The sequence below is a fragment of the Vigna unguiculata genome, chromosome 4 (assembly GCF_004118075.2).
Source record: "Vigna unguiculata cultivar IT97K-499-35 chromosome 4, ASM411807v1, whole genome shotgun sequence".
Lineage (NCBI taxonomy): Eukaryota > Viridiplantae > Streptophyta > Magnoliopsida > Fabales > Fabaceae > Vigna > Vigna unguiculata.
Window position 1 is genome coordinate 41,575,959 of NC_040282.1, and position 20,203 is coordinate 41,596,161.

Genomic DNA, 20,203 nt, shown 5'->3' on the forward strand with positions numbered 1-20,203 from the left:
TTACTATTTTGCTCCCAAAATTAGTGACCAAAAGAAATGGTGATGAGGTTTTAATATTTGTATGTTAGTAATATATTTTAGTGATTGTGATTTTTTATATGATTACTAAAAATTAGTTACGATTGTGTTTGTTCCCAAAATCAGTGACTAAAAGAAATGGTGATGAGGTTTTAATATTTGTATGTTAGTTAGTCAACTATTTTAGTGATTGTGATTTTCATATATGATGATCGTATTTTATACCAGAACAAATAATTATGCATATGTCGAGAAAGGTGATAATACAAGGAAGATTTGATTTAAGATAATACTTTAGTATTGTGTTTTCCTTTTTTTAATAAAGTTTTTGGTTATAAAACAATGGTTTAATGGTTTTATTTATTGAGATTTTTAATAAAACTGGAATAAGTTTTTATTTTAATATCATTTTTACAAATATCATTTTTCAGCCTAAGATGTTATTACAAATTATTGGAACAAGATATAAAGCCGAATGATAAAAGTTCACTATAAATCAACAATTATGAAAGGAAACGGATAAATGAAATTAATACACAAAATTACCAACCTCTTCTTTCGATTCCTAAAACATTTTTTATCTAACCACTTTCTGACAAACAAATATAGACTTATTGTTATTAATTGTTTAAATACTTTTTAATCGTTATTAATGCAATACAACATATGTCAACTTTATTTCTCCTCACAAAATATTTATATTTTCTTACACAATTAATTTTAATAAATATACTATTCCATTTTTTAACTAACATAGAAAATAAATAAATAATAAATCATATATATAATTTATTATTGGTTCTCACAAACATATTAGTCTTTATCTATAATTTTTAGAATATTTTTTCAAATGTTGACATGGAAATTTTCAATCAACCTTCATTAGGACTATTTTGGCCAATATCAATTGAGAAATTTTCCTGCTAATATCGAAAAGCCGATAAAAGAAAATCCTACTACCAATGTTAAAAAAATTAATGTCGATTGATGTCAACCTAAGTAATTTGGTCATCTACAATAGAAAACAATTTCGATATACATTAATTTATAGAAAACAAACATCATCAGTATTATTTAAAAATATTTTAAAAAACTTGAAAAAAAAGATACAAGATATCATTGATATTAATATTTTGAATTATTGAGAATTCTTTGATATTTAAATATTGTTTGCACTAAATAACAATTGAAATGATTTATTAAAAAAATTCAAATTGAATAAATTTGAATTGGTTTATCTAAACAAAATATTTTGAGAAATCGAAACGAGATAAGCTCAAATTCAATATATTTGATGTTTAGTAATAGTGAAATTTTCTATCGTCCTAAATTGAATTTGTGAGTAATACATTATAAAGCAATCACCACACTGAGAAACATTAGATATAATAAATTTCAAATTATAGTTTTCGTTCACCGAAGATTTAGAATAAATTGATTCAATATAAAATTTAGCAGAGCAACAAATTAATAATAATAAAATAATAAAGTGATTTTTTTTAAAATTTTTTAATCAATAAATCTATAATGATATATAGAACATAATTACTAATGTTTCTGAAACGCAATAACAATAGCCAAACACAACTTCTAGAGAAATGTTTGATTTGGAAAAAAAAATTATATCATTGTCACTTATCAAATAATCCATTAAACTCATATGATCATCTCCTTTAAAATTGAGTGTTTCTGTTGTGAAAAAAATGGTTTTGCCTTCTATTTATTTACATTTATGATTCCTCCAACTTAAGTATAACATTTCTTTGTTCTGATAGCAAGTAAAATCCATGCAGGACAGAAACTTGACGAGGAGGAGACAATGGTTTTGTTTTATGCTGTCATGTGTATGCTACATCAAAGGGGTAATCTAGATATTTATGTAGAGATCATTTATCTAAAATACATTGTAAAATATCTAATGTTGTTTCGAATAATAAACACGTACGCATTTTACAGTTCAACAATTACACAAGCTTTACATGTTTTATGACAACTACATAAAATCCTGCCTCTGCAAATTTCGTAAATAAATGGAAAGTTGGGGAAGAAAATTGTAACGTAACAAGTAAAAGCTATTACTGTAATGCTCACTGTTTTAATGCCACTCTCCAAAACTGAGTTCAATTTTTCTGTCATTTGTTAAACATTAAAAACACACTATTTTTGAAATATTAGTGATCATCGGTGTATTTTGATTTGAAATATTAGTGATCATCGGTGTATTTTTAAAGTACAACTGACAAACAATACAAAAAAAATTAGTAGAGAATTTAGATTTAACAAGATGAAACAGATACAAGTTCAAGTCCCAAGAAAAGGAAATTTAAAAGCACTTGCATTTTCAGAATTGTGTTTGTTTCAAGAAGAATATCCCTAAAATACTACTTACTCTGTTCAGTGTCGAGCTTAGAATCAAGTCAAGGGCCAACCGATGAGGGAGGGTGTCTTCTGCTCCCTTCAGATTCAGATCGGAATGCTGTAAAAAGATAATACGATTAGCAGCAGATATCGGCTTCCAATTAAATCATTAGTTTAAAAATTAACAATCAACAACTAACAAAAGAAATCATTAGATAAAGTGATAAATGTATTAGCAAAAGAATGTAAATTCCATTTACGTAGTCAAATATTTACGCCTAACAAGATTGTAATTGAAAAGGTAGAGAGATAGTGAAGAGTATCAACACCTGTTGAAGAGGCAGAGAAATGGGAATTATTGCACATCTAATTTTAAACTTTAGAGCGAACACTTAGGTCTTCAATGTGAGCAATCTTGTTCCAGTCTTGGCCTTCGGGATTCTGACAACGTCGTTCCAACAATGGACAGCTCCAGATCCGAAGAGAGGAGATGGATTTGGGGAGACCATCCTCTGGTAAGCATTGGAGGTTGGGACAGTCATAAAGTTTGAGATAGGAGAGGTGGCAGAGACCCTTATAATGCATCTTTTTAAGATTTGGGCAGCAACAGATATCTAGAGAAGTGATAGAGTGTGGTAGCAAAACTTCATCGGGAAAAAACTCCACATCTATATTTTCAATACGCAAGCTTTGAAGACATGTGTTGGTACCCAAGGTCTCTTTTAGGGAGGCTATAAGTTTGAAACTTGAAAGAGACACTAGTTCTACATATGGTGGCAAACCTCCGTCTGGGAACATCTCCACTTTTGGACAATCAATTGTCATTAGTATAATAAGAGAAGGAAGTAGGATTTGCATCCGTTTTGGCAATAACTTCAAATTCTCTGCTCCATCAATATCAATTCTCTTTAGCTGTGGAGCAGATAAACCTTCACTAGGAAATGAGTCAAATCGTGAGCAACTGCGAATTGACAAAATCTCGAGACTAGTATGAGTGTGATCCTGTGAAATCATTTGTAGGTTACGACAGGAAAACAATGAAAGATCCTTAAGGTTTGGGAAGAAATCGAGTGGAAAGGTTGTTAAAGAATCACAAATGCCAAAGATGCGAATTTGTTCAAGCAGATCAAAGCTACGACTCATTGAAATATTCATAATTGGAAAAACAAAAAAGGTCAAGGCTTCAAGTGAATTATGAGATACAGTATGCTCACACCTTTCGAGGCACGATGCTTTCCTTATATAAAGATACTTTACATTAACAAGTTGATCTGGCAGACCTTTTAGCTTGGGACATTCATACACCGATACAGTTTGAAGACGTGGAAAAGCAGCAGTCTTACGTTCACATTCTTCCAATTCCTTCATCTTTGAAAATTTCAAACTTTCCAAAGATGTAAACGAAGAAGAGCTATTCCCATAAAATTCATCACCAATGCTCACTATTCCATCAAATCCAATAATCGCAAGGTTCTTCAGTGATGATAATAATCCAAGGGGAGGCATACACAAACAATATTTACAGTCCTCCAGCCATAAGGACACCAAATTTGATAATGAATTATCAAATACCCAACTTGGGAATTCTGTACCACCATAGTTCTCTATTGACAAATATTCCACGATTTTGGAAGGTTGTAGATTCTCCAATACTTTCTTTTCTTTCCTTGGATCATCAGGGATATGGTCTGACTCCCATTTTAACTCTAACTCCACAAGATCTTTATTTTTCAGATTTGCTTCTAATGCATCTAGAGGATTTACAATATTTTGCACCTCATTAATTGATAGTCTTCCATGAAGATTGAGGCATCCTAGATGCTTAGTACTAAACTCCTTATTTTTATCGATAAAAACCGGACTGAGTACTTGAAGATTCTTCAACTCTCCAAAATGCATTGGCATCTTTGTTACTTTTGTATTTTCAAATTCAATACAATGCAATTTGGTGAGTTTATGCAAATTTAAGGGCAACTCCTCCAGACTTAAACAATAGTTCAACTTCAAGATTAGCAAGTTATAGAGCAAACATGTTGATTCGGGTAATTTTTGTATCCCAGTTCTCGAAAGGTCTAAAGAATGGAGATGTTTAAGATCACCAACAGAATCAGGGACTTCTTTAAGCTCAGAATATCCATCCAAAGATAAGAGACGTAAAAATTTAAAGTTGGAAAACAATTCATGTACCAAAATCTTGAATTGCAAAGGATAATAATGAATATTTCTTCCCCAGAATTCTTCATATGGAAAAAAAGAACGCAGTCTTTTAGCATCAGTGAAACTCCCAAAACCATCAAAACATTCTACGTCATCGAATGCAAATGAAAAATGACGAGTTTTTTTGGGGATGCAGTTTCCTTTATCAAATTTCAACCTGAAACAAAAATCTGCACAAACATATTTTGCCAAATCATTCAGAAGGTCATGCATGCAGAAATAGGTTTCGAAATCTGATTGAAGAAAGAAAGACCTCGTTAGTAAATCATTGAAATACTGTTCACCAATTTCTTCTACATTATTGATTTGTTGAGAGTGATGGAGAAAACCTTCAGCCATCCACAACAAAATTAATTCCTTCTTGTCAAATTCACGATCTTTCGGAAACAATGCACAATAAGCAAAGCATCGCTTGAGATGAGAAGGAAGGTGTTGATAACTCAGTAATAGAGCAGGGATAATTTTCACTTCTTTCGGCAAGTCCCATATGTCGTTTTCCAATACACTCTTCCAATATGAAATGGATGACTTTGTGCGGAGAAGACTTCCAATTGTTTTCAAAGCAAGAGGTAATCCTTTGCACTTCTCAACTATCCTTCTACCAATCTCCTCTTTCTCATTATCCAATTCAAGATCATCATCTTTTAGTGCTTGTTTTTTAAAAACATTCCAGGATTCGTCGTCTTCTAATTGCTTTAGGCGATGCACTTTAGATCTCATGTTAGACGCAACTTTCTCAGCACGTGCTGTGACAAGAATTTTACTTCCTGGAGCCCCATAGCTAAGAGGAGTTCGAACAGCTTCCCATTCTTCTCCTCCTTCGTTCCAAACATCATCTAAAACAAGAAGAAATTTCCTTCCTGATATTTCGTCTTTCAATCTTCCATGAACCATTTCTAGGTTCCCGCTATCATCTTTAGAGTTAGTGATTGCCTCAAGAATTGTTTTTGTCACTGTCAAAACATCAAAATGATCGGAAACACAAACCCAAGCTTTGATATCAAATTTAGCCTCCTCCATCTTTGGGTCACAGTACACATGATGGGCGAGTGTGGTCTTACCCAATCCACCCATGCCCACAATGGAAAATATAGATGGATGGTTATGATTGTCGGTTTCAGATCTGAGCCAATTAAAGATCATTTCTTTGTCTGCATCTCTGCCATAGATAATACTTTCAACTACCAAAGAAGATGATGGCAATTTCTGTGACACCTTATTATCAGAATAAGAAGTACCGTTTTTCAAACCAAGAGCATCCTTTTGCTGTTCAAGATATTTTAGTTTTTCTAGGACTTCTTTCATCTCTGATTCAATTTTCTTGTTAAATGAACTGAAAGTAGAGTTGAAGAAGGTAGATACCTTGTAAGTGAAGGTTTGAGGTTCGGATCCAGCTTCCACTTGGCATCTGGTGAGTTCATAATCTATTTCACCCAAGAGATCCTCTGCATCAAGGACAGCCTCCTTGACAGAAAGAAGCCATGCTTTGACGTGTGGATCTGTGAACTGTTTATGTTCTGCATCATCAGCAAGAGCATTGATGGAGTGCAGCATGATGTTCAAATTGCCGAGCAGCTTCTCATCAAGTTTTCTTCCACGAAAGAAATCTACAAATTGAGGAGAAGCCAGCCTGTCGAATGCAACCTGAAGAAAAGCAGAAAGAAGAGCACCACCAACAACTTCTGCTGCCATGGTAGGAGTTGGAAATGGATTGAATGATGAATGGAAGTGTGAGATTTGAGATGGAGTTTACAACAGGGATTCAGTGCAGGGATGCTATACTGATGTTATGATTGAGCAATATAAGATGTGAACAGCAGAATATCCATTCAACGTTGTGATGAATGAAATTATGAAATCCTAGCTGTGGGCCCAGTGAAGCAATAATTGTTGAGTCTTTCTGATCACAAAAATGTTCACAGCTGTAATCCATGAATGTCTCACAATAAGAATCAGCACTGACATCTGACTTGGTATACAGTATTTTGAAACCAAAATTTTAAATGGGCGAAGGAAACTATAATTGTTTGGATATTCTCTAACTTTAAAATATAAAAAAGTAAATATCTTTTCTGCATCAATTATCTCATATTCATGTACTAATTCTCATCCTTTCTTTATTCACTTACTTGGCCATCTTAAGCTAGTTTAGGATATGCAGTGAGTAACTTTTAATTATCCAAGATTTGGTTTATTAGTTTTTCTTTGCATCTTTAGCATATGCAGGGACCTCTTATTATTTTACAAGGTCTCAAGTTAGTTCCACTCTTATTTACAAATAGTAAGCTAATTTTTTTAAATATTGTTTCATTGACTAACTCGAAAGTGGGACCTGACATCTATTTGATATTATTTTTTTTAAGTACATACTAATTAGGTATTAAATTGGTTATGAGGACGAGATCTTGATATACGATTTTTTTGAAGAATACGGTGGTGGCCGTAACCTGTCATTTAAAGATGTTGACAGCAGATGTGGTAAAGAGAATTGGAGTTCAGCAGTTTTAAGCAATCATTGAAGAACAACTTGTAAAATGTTGAACCGGTTAACTTAGTCCCTAATCTGTTTTCATGATTCGATTTGTGTTTCCATTGCATAATTCACATTTCAATTCAGAGTTCTCATTTGTTCATCATGGTAGGTAATAGTTATGGTAGTTAATATAGTTGATCTTTCATTTTCAGATTTTAGCACTGGTTCTGCATATTAGATTTCAGTTTCTGAATTCATTTTACAGTTCTATGCTTTGTTTAAGTTTAGTTTCATCATTTGAATCTTGTTCATACTTTAATTCCATTTTTGATTGCATATTTCAGTTTTTACCCCATTTTAGAAAGTTAGGTTTATTAGTTTAGTTAGTTTTCCCCATTTTAGAAATCTAATTCTGTACTTGTTCTTAGTATCAATTCTCGGTTTTAATTTACAATTAGTACGATTCTAGACTAAATTGCATGTTGCGTTCATGATTCAAACCATTTTATTGCATCTTAATTCAGTTTTACATATCAATCTTCACGATGTCTATTTTTCAGTCACATACACTACTCACTAGTTTCATTTAGTTTGCTGTCTAACTTTGTTTACTGGTTTCAGTTTGTTGTTTTAGTTTAGTTTTCTGATTCTGAAGTCATTAATTACATTGATGTATTGATTCAAGTGTTCCAATTGTTGTCATAATCTATTTCATATCTTAGTTTCGTTCAGGCATTTTATCCTTCAGTTTTGTCAAGTTTTCATTTCCACTCAGACATTTCATCGAACACTTTTTGTTTTTTCATGGTTACTCACTGTTTTTCGTGCTTTCCATTGTTGTTTCAAGTTGCATTCCCCTTTTCATTGCTTTATATGTTTTCATTAGTCAATTCTTGCCACTCTAATTCATTCTCACATTGGTTTTTGCAACTTTACTCACTTTGCTGTCATGCATTTTAACTCTGCGTTCATGTGTTTTTCAGATATTGTTTTTAGCGCAGTTCTTTGTTCCTATTTCATGCTTTAGGATAGCCCTTTTAGTTTTAATTTTCATTTACACTTTGTTGCTTTAAAAACCCCACAATATTTGCATTTCATTCTCGGCCAGACTTATACAATCAACTACTTGAATCATGTTTCCTCATATTGATACCTCGGTTGATCCTATACCACCTTAAGCGTAACTTCAAATGTTGTTTGAATCTGAATCTGAATGCGATAAAGGGTTCAACACCTGCTTTCTTGTAGTTGCAACAATGTCCTTTCTTGAACAAGGAGATGTATTGTAGAAATTCTTATTAATGTCTTTTTAAGAGTGTCAGTTATCTAGCATTGAGCTTAGTTCAATCTTTCAGATCTTTGAGATCCTCTTCAAAAGACAAGCTTTCACATCGACGGCTACCAATGATCGACATAAATCAATTCCTCACGAGGATCGACGTAAAAAGTAATGCATCCAATAAAAAATTACAATGAAATGAATATGTGGTCTTTAGTAAAGTCATGGTTAAATAAAAATAGAAACTTTAGTAAACAAACATTAACGACGAAACAGATTAGACAAAAGTACTCTTCATGAGATGCACCACCACTGGAGAAGAAGACCGTTCAAACAGTATCACCAAACCACAACCTTTTCCTCATCAGAGATGAAACCCTAAGTCAGAAGAGCGTTTCAACATTTTCTTTAGTGAGAATGAGAAGAAAACATATGGATATATAAATAAGAAGAAACTTATAATCGCTTATGGATCAACCTAAGCGATATAATTTTGGTCGAATGTTAAACAACTAAACATAAATTTTCTCGTTTATGTCGATACATAAGAAATCAACGTAAAATTCTTCAATTTATTTACAAAAAATGTCATCACACATCTTTTATGTTTATTGTTTTAACTTCATATGTTAATTAGGTGGCATCAAAGATATTTTTTTGTGTTAATAAATGTAAAACAATTATAATAAAGTATAATAAACTAAATAAAATACTTTCCTTATCTTATTTTCTATATTTGAATCATAACTTTGTCAATTTCTTTTTTTTTTATCAAGACCTACTATTTGCCCTAATACCTTTATCATCTCTTCTCTCACTTCCTTTATCAAGACCTACTATTTTATATCAATACCTACTATTTGCTTTAATTCCTTTAGAATTTCTAAGTCTTCGCTATCATTTTTAGATTTAGTGCTTTTCTCAAGAATAGTTTTTGTCTCTGTCAAAACATTGATCAAAAACATAGACCCAAGCTCTGATATCACATTTAGCCTCTTCATTCTTTGGATCATTATATACATTTTGGACGAGTGTGGTCTTACCCAACCCACCCATGCCCACAATAGAAAGTATAGATGAATGGTTATTGTCTGTTTGAGAAGTAAAGCCAATCAAAGATCATTTCTTTATCCGTATCTCAGCCATGAATAAAGATCATTTGTATATAAAATATATTGTAAAAGATCTATTGCTTCTTCCATTAACAAATACAAAGACCGTTTTCGGTACAACAAATACTCAAGCTTTACATAACTAATCTACATCAGGTCACTGCTACACAAATACTCCTCTCCTAATCTTATAAACAAATGAAAGCCCAAAAGGGAAAAAAATTAAAAGCTATTGGCAATTCTCACTACTTCCATGCTCCCCAACTTAGCAAGAAATCAAATACAATTTCAAGGTCTAAGAATTTCAAGGTTTAAGAATGTATGTATAGAAGCATTCACATCTCACAACTCCCTTTGCTTCAATCTCTCTCTGAGGTGTATTAGTTTTCCCTGGACCTGTTTAGGTAACTCATCATCAGATAAGCCAATTTCAATGCCTTCTACTTGTTCTCTCTGTATAATATCATGGTACATTGGCAGAAACCGACTTTGGAAAGACCTATAGCAGAAATAGGGTAGCAACACACACACAACAACCAAAAGGGTCACTAGCCAATACGAACCACTGGGAGCACATGCTTCCACAAAAACCATGTACGATGTTGTGGATATTTCTGGAGAGAGGTAGCCATAGACCAACACAAATACATACCAGAAGGCGATGCTGCCCCATATAAAAAAATGTTGTATCCAAGTAAAGTAATTGATGGATAGTGCCATTTGGCAATTCACAGTCCACACCACACATGTATACATTGTCACCCCAAGTATTTCAAAATCAACCACCTTACCATCTCTTCTGAAGGCTTGATTCAACACAGAATTGGTGGTTAAGAAGAAGATCACTAAAGAACTAAGAACTCCATTCAACATCCACCCAAGAATCCGGGGCCAGCTGAACAGGGTGTCTTCTACTCCCTCTAGATATAGAAAGGGATACTGGAATATAGACAAGAACTAATCATTATTTATAATCAAGAACCACAGAAGAAATCACTAGACATGTCAGCCAAACAATAGCATTAGAATTTTACACAGTAATTCAGACACAGTAATCCAAGGCATTCAGAGATAACGCTTTAGGAAGAACTCTACAAAGCAGATGTATTCAGACATAGAGAAACTAGAGAAACAAATCTTTAAAAATGTCAAAAAGCATCCAAATCAGTAATGGCATATTTTGAGTGAATGTAGGAACATCGCTGCTAGCAAACTCCTTTTTCCATCGCCTAAAGGCAGAGCCAAGACTTTTACAAAATGAAATAATGAATATAAACTCTAGTGTGAACATATACTAATAATAAATTATGTATTCAACTCAAAAGCTCCAAGATAAACTGGTAATATAAAGATCCCATAGAGCAAAAAAGGTATACAGTTCCTGTCTTATAAGGAGAATCGTATATGTCTATCTTCTGGTTCTTCGATATTCTTTAATACATACAAAAGCAAATTTAATAAAAAAAGAAAAAAGAGAATATAGTACCTTTAGGCAAAGTTTGGCAGAAACATCCTGATCAAAAACACCTAGAGCGATTACTGGAAGTGAAGTGAAGAAGACATTGTAAAATGACATTACCAATCATTGTAAGCAGCTTGACCAGAGAAAGAAGCATATGCCTCAAACCAAAAAAGGGTAAATCCAAATGCAATGTTTTTATAGAAAAAATAGCATATCTGCATAAAAGAATTCAACAAGATATCAGCAGCAATTTTTTGGACAAAGTTGCCTAATTTTTAATCTAAACAAGTGTGATATGGTTTAATGCATTCCCAAACACATGCATTCTTACATAGCAGACAGAAAATTGTGAGATCTTTTTCATCTGGGGACTAAACCAATCTACTCATCTATATAAGAAGCAACTAGAACTTTTTGTAAAACTCAGTTTTCAAGTAATGAAATAAAGTTTCTTTTCTATCTTTTGTTATTTCTTGAATTCTGTTATTCCCTCTTTTCTGTTACTTCAGAACATTGAGGAACTAAAGTTGGACTGTGAAACAATTGAATAGGTGAACACTAAATCTTTAAGTATGAGAAATAGATGGATACATGGTTTTACCATCATTGATATACGGCGATAACACCAATGCCCATGTACCAACAAAAGACGTTCCAGAAACCGGAATTGAGCTATAGCAAAATCACTTGCCATTACAGCCTGCAGTCAACATTTATTCACAAATATCAGAAATTGGGACCCTGTCATTCAAACTCAATTCATCATTAGCTTATCATTCAAAAATTGGCATGTACATTCAAAAATGTTAATGATGTTTGTAGGATTGCTGGTTTGGAGTAGTTGTTACTAAAACAAATGTTTTTATATACCTATTACTCGTTATTTGGTGATGGTTTACTTTTTATTTGTTCTTCTTGTGATTGTGATGTAGTTTTAAACAATGACTTCAGTGGGTAGTTATTAGGCAATACAGTTACTTTCATATAAAGCTTATGAGTTTCCCATGGATATGAAACAGTGAAGTTTTCATTTCCTTTGCCTCTGCATAAATTAAAGTTCTGGATTTCTTTCCTTATTAGATTTAAAAACAGAGAAAAGGTACTAGAAAAATTCAGTAGATAATCATCAATGCTAATATGATAGGGAACACAATTATGTTAAAAACTAAGAACAAAACCACTCAAATTCTAACCTTACAAGTTATTAAACAACTTTGGGGTATTGGGTATTATTCTAGATGTGAAAAAAAGAAAGGGAAGTCATTGTATGGAAAGTAATGGGCAAGATAACCAATTAAACTAGATTCCTTTTAAGAATATTTTTCCTTGAGGTAATGAATAGATGTCAAACCCAACTTGTTTCAGAGTTCATAAAAAGTGTTCAATCCAAAGACTGAGTAATAAGATCACCCCACCAATCACCAAATCCAATGTAGAAAATTAAAACCAACTTCCTTCACAATGCTGAATTTTATGAGTTTAGGCACTATCTACATGGCAATTTGATTGCCTTAAACATATTCATGGGATTTGGCACCTGAACACAGTTTCTGAAAGATAGACGTTTATCCTAGCAAGCCTGATGGAAACAATTAATGGCTTTAACATTACCTGCATCCCTTCCGCACCACTAATACCAACTCCAATATCGGCCTCCTGAAGCATGCCAACATCATTTGCCCTATCACCAATGGACAATGTTGTCTTCCCCGTTCCCAATTTTACCAACCTTGTAACCTGCATATTTTTTTGTTTGACATGATTATAATATTTTAACAACCTAAGCTATGATTATACTCAACTACTCAATGAATGTATATTATTTATATGACAGAAATTCAAATTGCACACCCATAGTACTCACACGAGCTTTCTGTTTGGGTGAAGATCGACAACATATGACAGAAGCACAACTAATGGCAAGCTCAAAGAAGGACCTTTCCAAATTCTTGCTAAGAGAATAATCCAAGGACTTCCCATCGATTATCAAGCCAAACCCAGAAGAACTTCCTTTATTTGCATTAGAACTCTCCTTTGCAGAGTTGATTTGTGAGATTCCTTCTCCAATTTGCTTCTTAATGCTTTCAAGAGAAGCCTAAGAAATTTTTGTATCAAAGATCTACAATAGTGAGAGAAAATTAAATTCCAAAAAAATTCTAAGGCCGTGTACCTTTGCTAGAGCCTGTTTGTCCCCTTGTTTTTCCAAGTATAGGATATCTGAGGAATCAAGAGTGATCACTATCTTTTTCATGTCCTTTCTAAGTAAACTGCAAGCATACCTGTACAAAGAAAAGGGTGGAAAATAAGTTCAATTTTACACAACCTTCTCATAGAAAGAATCTAGAACAAGCCATGCTAATGTACCCTATGTTGACAGCAGTTTCCATCTTGTCTCCAGTCAATACCCATAACTTGATTTTTGCCCGTGCAAGCTTTTCAATACACTCAGGAACCTGTATTTCCATGTCGAATAAGCTCTATTAACTAATCAAGAACAAAGGTGTTTAGTACCTCATTTTTTTCCCTGTTTCTGTGGTCTATATCTGAAGCCAAAGTTCAATTTTTGTCAGAAACTTCTATTTTGTTCTCACTGGGTATATAATTGTTGGAAACTTGCCTTGCAAAGACTTGCATAATTAGAATGAGGAAGATTAAAAACTTTGTACTTACCCCCTTTTGCAGTCTATCCTCAACTGCAGTAGCACCGAGAAGTATCAAATCTCTTTCCATCTTGTCAGAAGCTGCATCCACAAGTGCATCTCGGTCTTCTGTTACAGAAGTTTTGACCTTTGAAAACTCCTTATCCCATAACTTATACTCTTCTTCATCAAGTTCACGGTATGTGACTACAAGGGTTCTTAAACCAGCCTCGGCGTACCTTTTGATATGATCCCTGGTTTCAACCTCAAACTGTCTTCCATCTTTTGAGAGCCTTTCAAACATTACACTGAATATATGCAGCGAAATAAGTTCAATTTTACACAACCTTAAGATTTTGTACCTTAAGCAATCTTTAATACAGACAAAAGCAATTTTAATAATTAATAAAATTTTGTACCTTAAGATGCCTAGAGCGATCACTTGAAGTGAAGAAGACATTGGAAGCCATTGTAAGAAACTTGTGTAAGCACATGCCAGACTCGGTAATACTCTTGAATTACAAATAAAAATTTACAAGTCAGTCTCAGAAAGAATAATAGATCAATAGTCAAGAAGGAAAATTAAAATATTCAACAGTCTAGAATTCTTAAGGAAAATAAAATTTGACAATGGCATGCCTGCATTGTACCCTGTTCTAAGAAAATTTGAAGGCTCAAATTTTATCAAATTATCAGTTGTTTTCGGATTTAATCGATTAAGTATATAAATAATCCATATTACATAACTGTTTCAATATTGAACACAGTGATTCAATATAAAATTTAGCAGAGCAACAAAACAATAAAAAGAAATACTAAAGTGATTAATAGTAGATTTTTTTAATCAATAAATCCATAATGGTATTTGCAACATACTTACTAATATTTTTCAAAGCCAATAACAGATAAGAACAGCAAGAGGCAGCTTATAAAAAAATGTTAGATTTCCAAAACAAAGTTACATTATTGTAAATTAACAAGTAATCCATTAAAACTCGTCTCACCGTCTCCTTTAAAGGCATCTATTGTTTAGTAAATGCCGATAAGAGTGAAGTATTTGTAACTAAGAACTTTGTAATTTTCTTTGATGAAGGTTGGGACATCCATAATATATGACAGAGGAGATGTGAGATAGACCCTTGTAGTCAAGCTTTTTAAGATTTGGGCAAAAACGGATGTGTAGAGTGGTGAGAGAGCGTGGCAACAAAACTTCACCGGGAAAAGACTCCACATCCAACTTTTCAACAATCAAGCTTTCAAGACATGTATTGGCATCCAATGTGTCTCTAAGCGAGGTGATAAGTTTTAAGCTCGAAAGAGACATCTTTTTCAAATTTGATGGCAATCCTTCATCTGGGAACATCTCTACTTTTGGACAATCAATTATCTCCAACTCAGTAAGAGATGGGAGTAGGATTTGCATACGTTTTGGCATCAACTTCAAATTCTCCGCTCCTCGAATTGAAATTATTTGTAGCCACGGTGCAGATAATCCTTCACTGGGAAATGATTCAAATTGAGGGCATTCACTAATTCTTAATACCTTGAGATGATTATGAGCGTGCTCCTCCTGTGAAACTCTTCTTAAGTTTTGGCACCTACTTAATTGAAGTAAATGGAGCTTTGGAAAGAAATCTAGCAGAAAGATGGTAAGAGAGTCGCAGTCACTATTAATCTCCATTGCTTCAAGAAAATCGTAATGGATCATAGGAATATTCACAAGTGGGCATAGAATAACACTCAAGAGTTGAACCGACGATGTGAACATGTTGTTTACGCTAATTCCGAGCTTATCACATTTGTTAATTTCTAGACTCTTTAAATAAAGAAGTTGCTCTGGCAGACCTTTCAGCTTGGGACATCCGTAGATAGATAGAAGTTGAAGACGTGGAAAAGAAGTAGTTTTACATTCCCATTCTTCCCATTCCTTCATGTTGTTGAATTCCAATTTTTCCAAAGATTTGAATGAAGAAGAGTTGCTGCCACAAAATTCAGCACCAATGCTCACTATTCCATCAAGCCCTCCAATCTCGAGGTTCTTCAGAGATGACAAAAGTCCAAAGGGAGGCAAACATAGGCAATATTTACAGTCATTCAACCACAAGGACACCAATTTTGATAATGAATTATCAAATACCCAACATGGGAATTGTGTACCACCATAGTTCTCTATTGACAAAAGTTCCAAGTGTTTGGGAGGTTGTAGATTCTCAAGCACTTTCTTTTCTTTCATTGGATCATCGGGGATGTGATTCAAATTCCATTTTAACTTAAGCTCCACAAGGTGCTGATTTTTCAAATTTGCTTCTAATGCATCCAAAGGATTAACAATATTCTGCACCTCATTAATTGATAGCCTTCCATGAAGATTGAGTCCTCCAAGTTGCTTAATATTGATGACCTTGCTATCTCTATCAACACAAAACGTACTTAGTACTTGAAGATTCTTCAATTCTCCAAAATGCATTGGCATCTTTCTAACATTTGTATGTTCAAATTCCAAACAATTCAATTTGGTGAGCTTATGCAAATTTGAAGGTAATTCCTCCAGAAAAGAACAAACGTTCATCTTCATTATTAGCAAGTTATAGAGCAAACATATCGAATCAGGTAGTTTTTGTATATGAGTATACGAAAGGTCTATCGAACAGAGATGTTTAAGATCACCAACAGAATTAGGGACCTCACTAAGCTGAGAATATCCGTTCAAAGATAAGACGCGTAAAAACTTGAACTTGGAGAACAACTCATGTACCAAAATATTGAATTGACAAGGATTGAAGTCATAGCTACAGTCATTTGTAATTGAATGAAATGAACGCAGTCTTTTAGCATCAATTAAACTCCCTAAATCATCAAAATATTCTACGTCATCGAATGAAAATGAAAAATGACGGGTTGTATTGGGTATATTTCCTTTATCAAATTTGAACCTGAAACAGAAGTCTGCACAAACATATTTTGCCAAATCATTGAGAAGGTCATGCATGACAAATCGCATTTCAAAGCTTGATTCAAGAAAGAAGGACCTCGTTAATAGATCATGGAAATATTGTTCACCAATTTCTCCAACATTCTTGATTTGTCGCATTTCAGAGCTTAATTGAAGAAAGAAGGACCTTGTTAATAGATCGTCGAAATATTGTTCACCAATTTCTTGTACATTCTTGATCTGTTTAGAGTGATGAAGAAAATCTTCAGCCATCCACAACAAAATTAATTCCTTCTTGTCAAATTCATAATCTTTTGGAAATAATGCACAATAAGCAAAGCACCTCTTGAGATGCGAAGGAAGGTGTTGATAACTCAATAGTAGAGCAGGCATAATTTCAACTTCTTTCGGTAAGTCCCATATGTCGCTTTCCAATACACTTTGCCAATCTGAAATGGATGACTTTGTGCGGAGAAGACTTCCAATTGTTTTCAGAGCAAGGGGTAATCCTTTGCACTTATCAACTATCCTTCTACCAATCTCCTTTTTCTCATCATTCAATTCATGATCATCATCTTTTAGTGCATGCTTTTTGAAAAGTTTCCAACATTCCTCTTCTTCTAATTGCTTTAGCCTATGCACTTCAGACATCATGTTAGAAGCAACTTTCTCACCACGTGTTGTCACAAGAATTCTACTTCCTGGTGCCCCATAACTAAGAGGAGTTCGCACAACTTCCCATTCTTCTCGTCTCTCGTTCCAAACATCATCCAAAACAAGAAGAAATTTCCTTCCTGATATTCTTTCTTTCAATCTTCCATGAACCATTTCCAGGTCTCCGCTATCATCTTTAGATTTAGTGATTGCCTCAAGAATTGTTTTTGTCACTATCAAAACATCAAAATGGTCGGAAACACAAACCCAAGCTCTGATATCAAATTTAGCCTCTTCTATCTTTGGGTCATTGTATACATGTTGGGCGAGTGTGGTCTTACCCAACCCACCCATTCCCACAATGGAAAGTACTGAAGGATGGTTATGATTGTCAGTTTCAGATGTGAGCCAATTAAAGATAATTTCTTTGTCCACATCTCTTCCATAAATAACACTTTCAACCACCAAAGAAGATGATGGCAATTTCTGTGACACCTTACTACCTGATCTATCACCAGAGTAAATACCCTCTTTCAAACCAAGAGCACCCTTTTGCTTTGCCAGATATTCTAGTTTTTCTAGGACATCTCTCATCTCTGATTCAATTTTCTTGTTAAATGAAGTGAAAGTAGAGTTGAAGAAATTTGATACCTTGGAAGTAAGGGTTTGTGGGTCTGATCCAGCTTCCACTTGGCATCTTGTGAGTTCATACTCTATTTCCTTCAAGAGATCCTCTGCATCGAAGACAACATCTTTGACAGCAAAAAGCCAAGCTTTGATGTGTGGATTTCTGAACTGTTTTTGTTCAGCATCATCAGCGAGATCATTGATTGAGTGCAGCACGATGTTCAGTTTGCTAAGCAGCTTCTCATCAAGTTTTCTTCCACGAAAGAACTGTACAACTTGAGGAGAAGCCAGCCTGTCGAATGCAACCTGAAGAAAACCGGAAAGAAGAGCACCACCAACAAGTTCCGCTGCCATGGCAGGGGTTGAGAAATGGTGAATGGAAATGTATAATTTGAATTGCAGTTTACGAACCACAATGCGGAAATTAATAGTTAGGTATTTTACCATTTACGGTGAATTGACTCTAAGAACATTGACTCGGTGCAGACTTGACTTTATGTCTTTCGGACAAAGCAAACTTCCCTGAGCTTTGTAACTTAATGATCCGTTGGAATCGAAGGTTAAGTCACTCGTAAACCGTGATTGTCCGATTAAGAATGGATGGTTGAAATATAGGATGAGTTTGATTCAGTCTCATCTAAATTTGAGCGGTTGGATACGCATTCAACGGTTTTGATGAATTTAATGTGTGAAACAATAATTACACCACTTCTACCAGGTATTTAGTTATTAAAAAAAAAGTTAACTTTTATATTTATAAAAAAGGAAAAAAAAATTAAAAGGCAACTGTTACATTTTTCTTTTTCCTTATTTGTTTATCTCTAACAACATTTGTAGCTCAACTTGTACTAAATAGATGTATGTATCTTATGCTTTCCCTTGTTCTTTCTGTTTTCTATCTTTTATATAACCCCATTTTATGAGCTATAAGCCCTAAGATGGAAGATTATATATAATAAATAAATAAATTCTGCTAAATAAGATTCACCAATTAGCATAAAAAGGTGTTAAGGTACTCTAAATTATGTATCACAGATCTTGGTCAATTATTATAGTATACGTAATAAATTGTATTCAATTTTTTTTCTTCTTCCAATTAAAATTGGGGCTTTAGGATTTAAGTATGCAAAACGTAAATTGGGAAGCAAAATTAAAAATCGAAATCAATATATCTATCCACATACTCAAACCCTCAAACAATTTGAAAATTATAGTTCTCTAGATATTTGATTCCAATATTAGGAAAAAAAGAACAAACTCAAATTAGCTAACGATGAGTGCAAGAATTCAATTTGTGTTGTTTGATGTTCACCCCCTAATTGATCCTCAGATATTTTGTTTTTCGTTATTTAATATCAAAAGCGAAAATAGAAAAAATAATTGATTTATGATCTTTGCTTTTGGGCAGAATTAGGTCTTTAATAAGCTGTTACCTAAACCCTAATTTTACAAAACCCTAAAGCAATTTGGTCTCTAATATAAGGTCTACGAGCCTAATTAAAAAATATGCAAATCCTGCGGTTCATTTACAATAAATCTGGGTTCAACTCCTAAAAATTATAAAAAATAACATAGGATTCCAAATCCATCGATCCATATGACTATTTTAAAACTCTGAAGTGTGAAATCAAATACAACTGACATTTCAATCTAATCTACATTTTATATATTTTATGGATTGGATATCCATTTTATAAATCAAGATTTTTAAATATGGATAATCTAAAAAATCCAATCCAAATTTTCAATTTAAATTTTTAGTTGGGTTAGACTAAAGGTTGAGATGGAGTATGCTAAATTCAGACATGGACAGGCCTTGCTCGACGACCTATACGGATCGGGCAGGCCCGACAACCATAAGAGGTTGGGTAGGCCTAAAGATATGAACCGGCTAGGCGGGCCCGACAAATCGAACTAGTCAATCGAGCCCAACGATTCAAAAAATTCAAGTGAGCCCGATGATCCGAACGGGGCAGGCGGGCCCAATGACCTGATGAGCCAGGTGGGCCCAAAGACCCAAATGGGTCAAGCGGGCTCGAAGAACCGAACAGATCAGGCAGACCCAAAGATCCGAATAGGTCAGGCGGGCCCGATGACCCGAACGAGTCAGGTGGACTCGAAGAATCGAACGGGTAAGGCGGGCCCGGAGACCCGAACGGGTCAGGCGGATCCGAAGACCCGAAAGGACCAGGCAGGACCAATGATGAAAACATGTCAGGCAGCCCAAAGACCCGAACGAGTCAGGCAAGCCCAAAGACCTGGACGGGCCCGACGACCCAGACGGGCCAAACGACCAGGACAGGTCTGACGACCTACACGGGCCTTACGACCCGGATGGGCACAACGACGAACGAGCCAGACGACCCGGATGGGCCCGATGATCCAGGTAGACCTGACGACTCGGACGGGCCCAACGACCCAGACGAGCCTAA

General features: G+C 34.3%; 2 protein-coding genes across 6 annotated transcripts; both read right to left on the reverse strand.

Moving 5' to 3' along the window:
* Nucleotides 1–2,737: 2,737 nt before the first annotated feature.
* Nucleotides 2,738–6,532, reverse strand: LOC114181816 (putative disease resistance protein At3g14460). Its single transcript, XM_028068392.1, has one exon. It carries the CDS (start codon nucleotides 6,283–6,285, stop codon nucleotides 2,749–2,751), a length of 3,537 nt encoding a protein of 1,178 aa, XP_027924193.1. The 5' UTR covers nucleotides 6,286–6,532; the 3' UTR covers nucleotides 2,738–2,748.
* Nucleotides 6,533–9,532: 3,000 nt separating this feature from the next.
* On the reverse strand, nucleotides 9,533–18,259 carry LOC114181814 (probable phospholipid-transporting ATPase 8). Of its 5 annotated transcripts, none has more exons than XM_028068390.1 (10): nucleotides 17,796–17,945; nucleotides 13,978–14,070; nucleotides 13,590–13,866; nucleotides 13,284–13,372; nucleotides 13,090–13,198; nucleotides 12,784–13,014; nucleotides 12,531–12,656; nucleotides 11,521–11,619; nucleotides 10,944–10,996; nucleotides 9,533–10,396 (listed from the first exon to the last, which is right to left on the reverse strand). In XM_028068390.1, exons 1-9 carry the CDS (start codon nucleotides 17,852–17,854, stop codon nucleotides 10,994–10,996), a joined length of 1,086 nt encoding a protein of 361 aa, XP_027924191.1. In that variant the 5' UTR covers nucleotides 17,855–17,945; the 3' UTR covers nucleotides 9,533–10,396; nucleotides 10,944–10,993. The 5 variants fall into 5 exon arrangements, with proteins under 5 accessions (XP_027924191.1, XP_027924190.1, XP_027924192.1 ...); XM_028068389.1 differs by having other exon boundaries at nucleotides 9,535–10,396; nucleotides 10,944–11,134; nucleotides 17,796–17,928; XM_028068391.1 differs by lacking the exon at nucleotides 17,796–17,945 and adding an exon at nucleotides 14,563–14,674 and having other exon boundaries at nucleotides 9,538–10,396; nucleotides 10,944–11,134.
* Between the last annotated feature and the right edge of the window lie 1,944 nt (nucleotides 18,260–20,203).

Excerpts from the sequence above, each read along its gene's own strand:
- LOC114181816 (XM_028068392.1), bottom strand. The coding sequence starts at position 6,285 with ATGGCAGCAGAAGTTGTTGGTGGTGCTCTTCTTTCTGCTTTTCTTCAG.
- LOC114181814 (XM_028068387.1), bottom strand. The coding sequence starts at position 18,218 with ATGGTAAAATACCTAACTATTAATTTCCGCATTGTGGTTCGTAAACTG.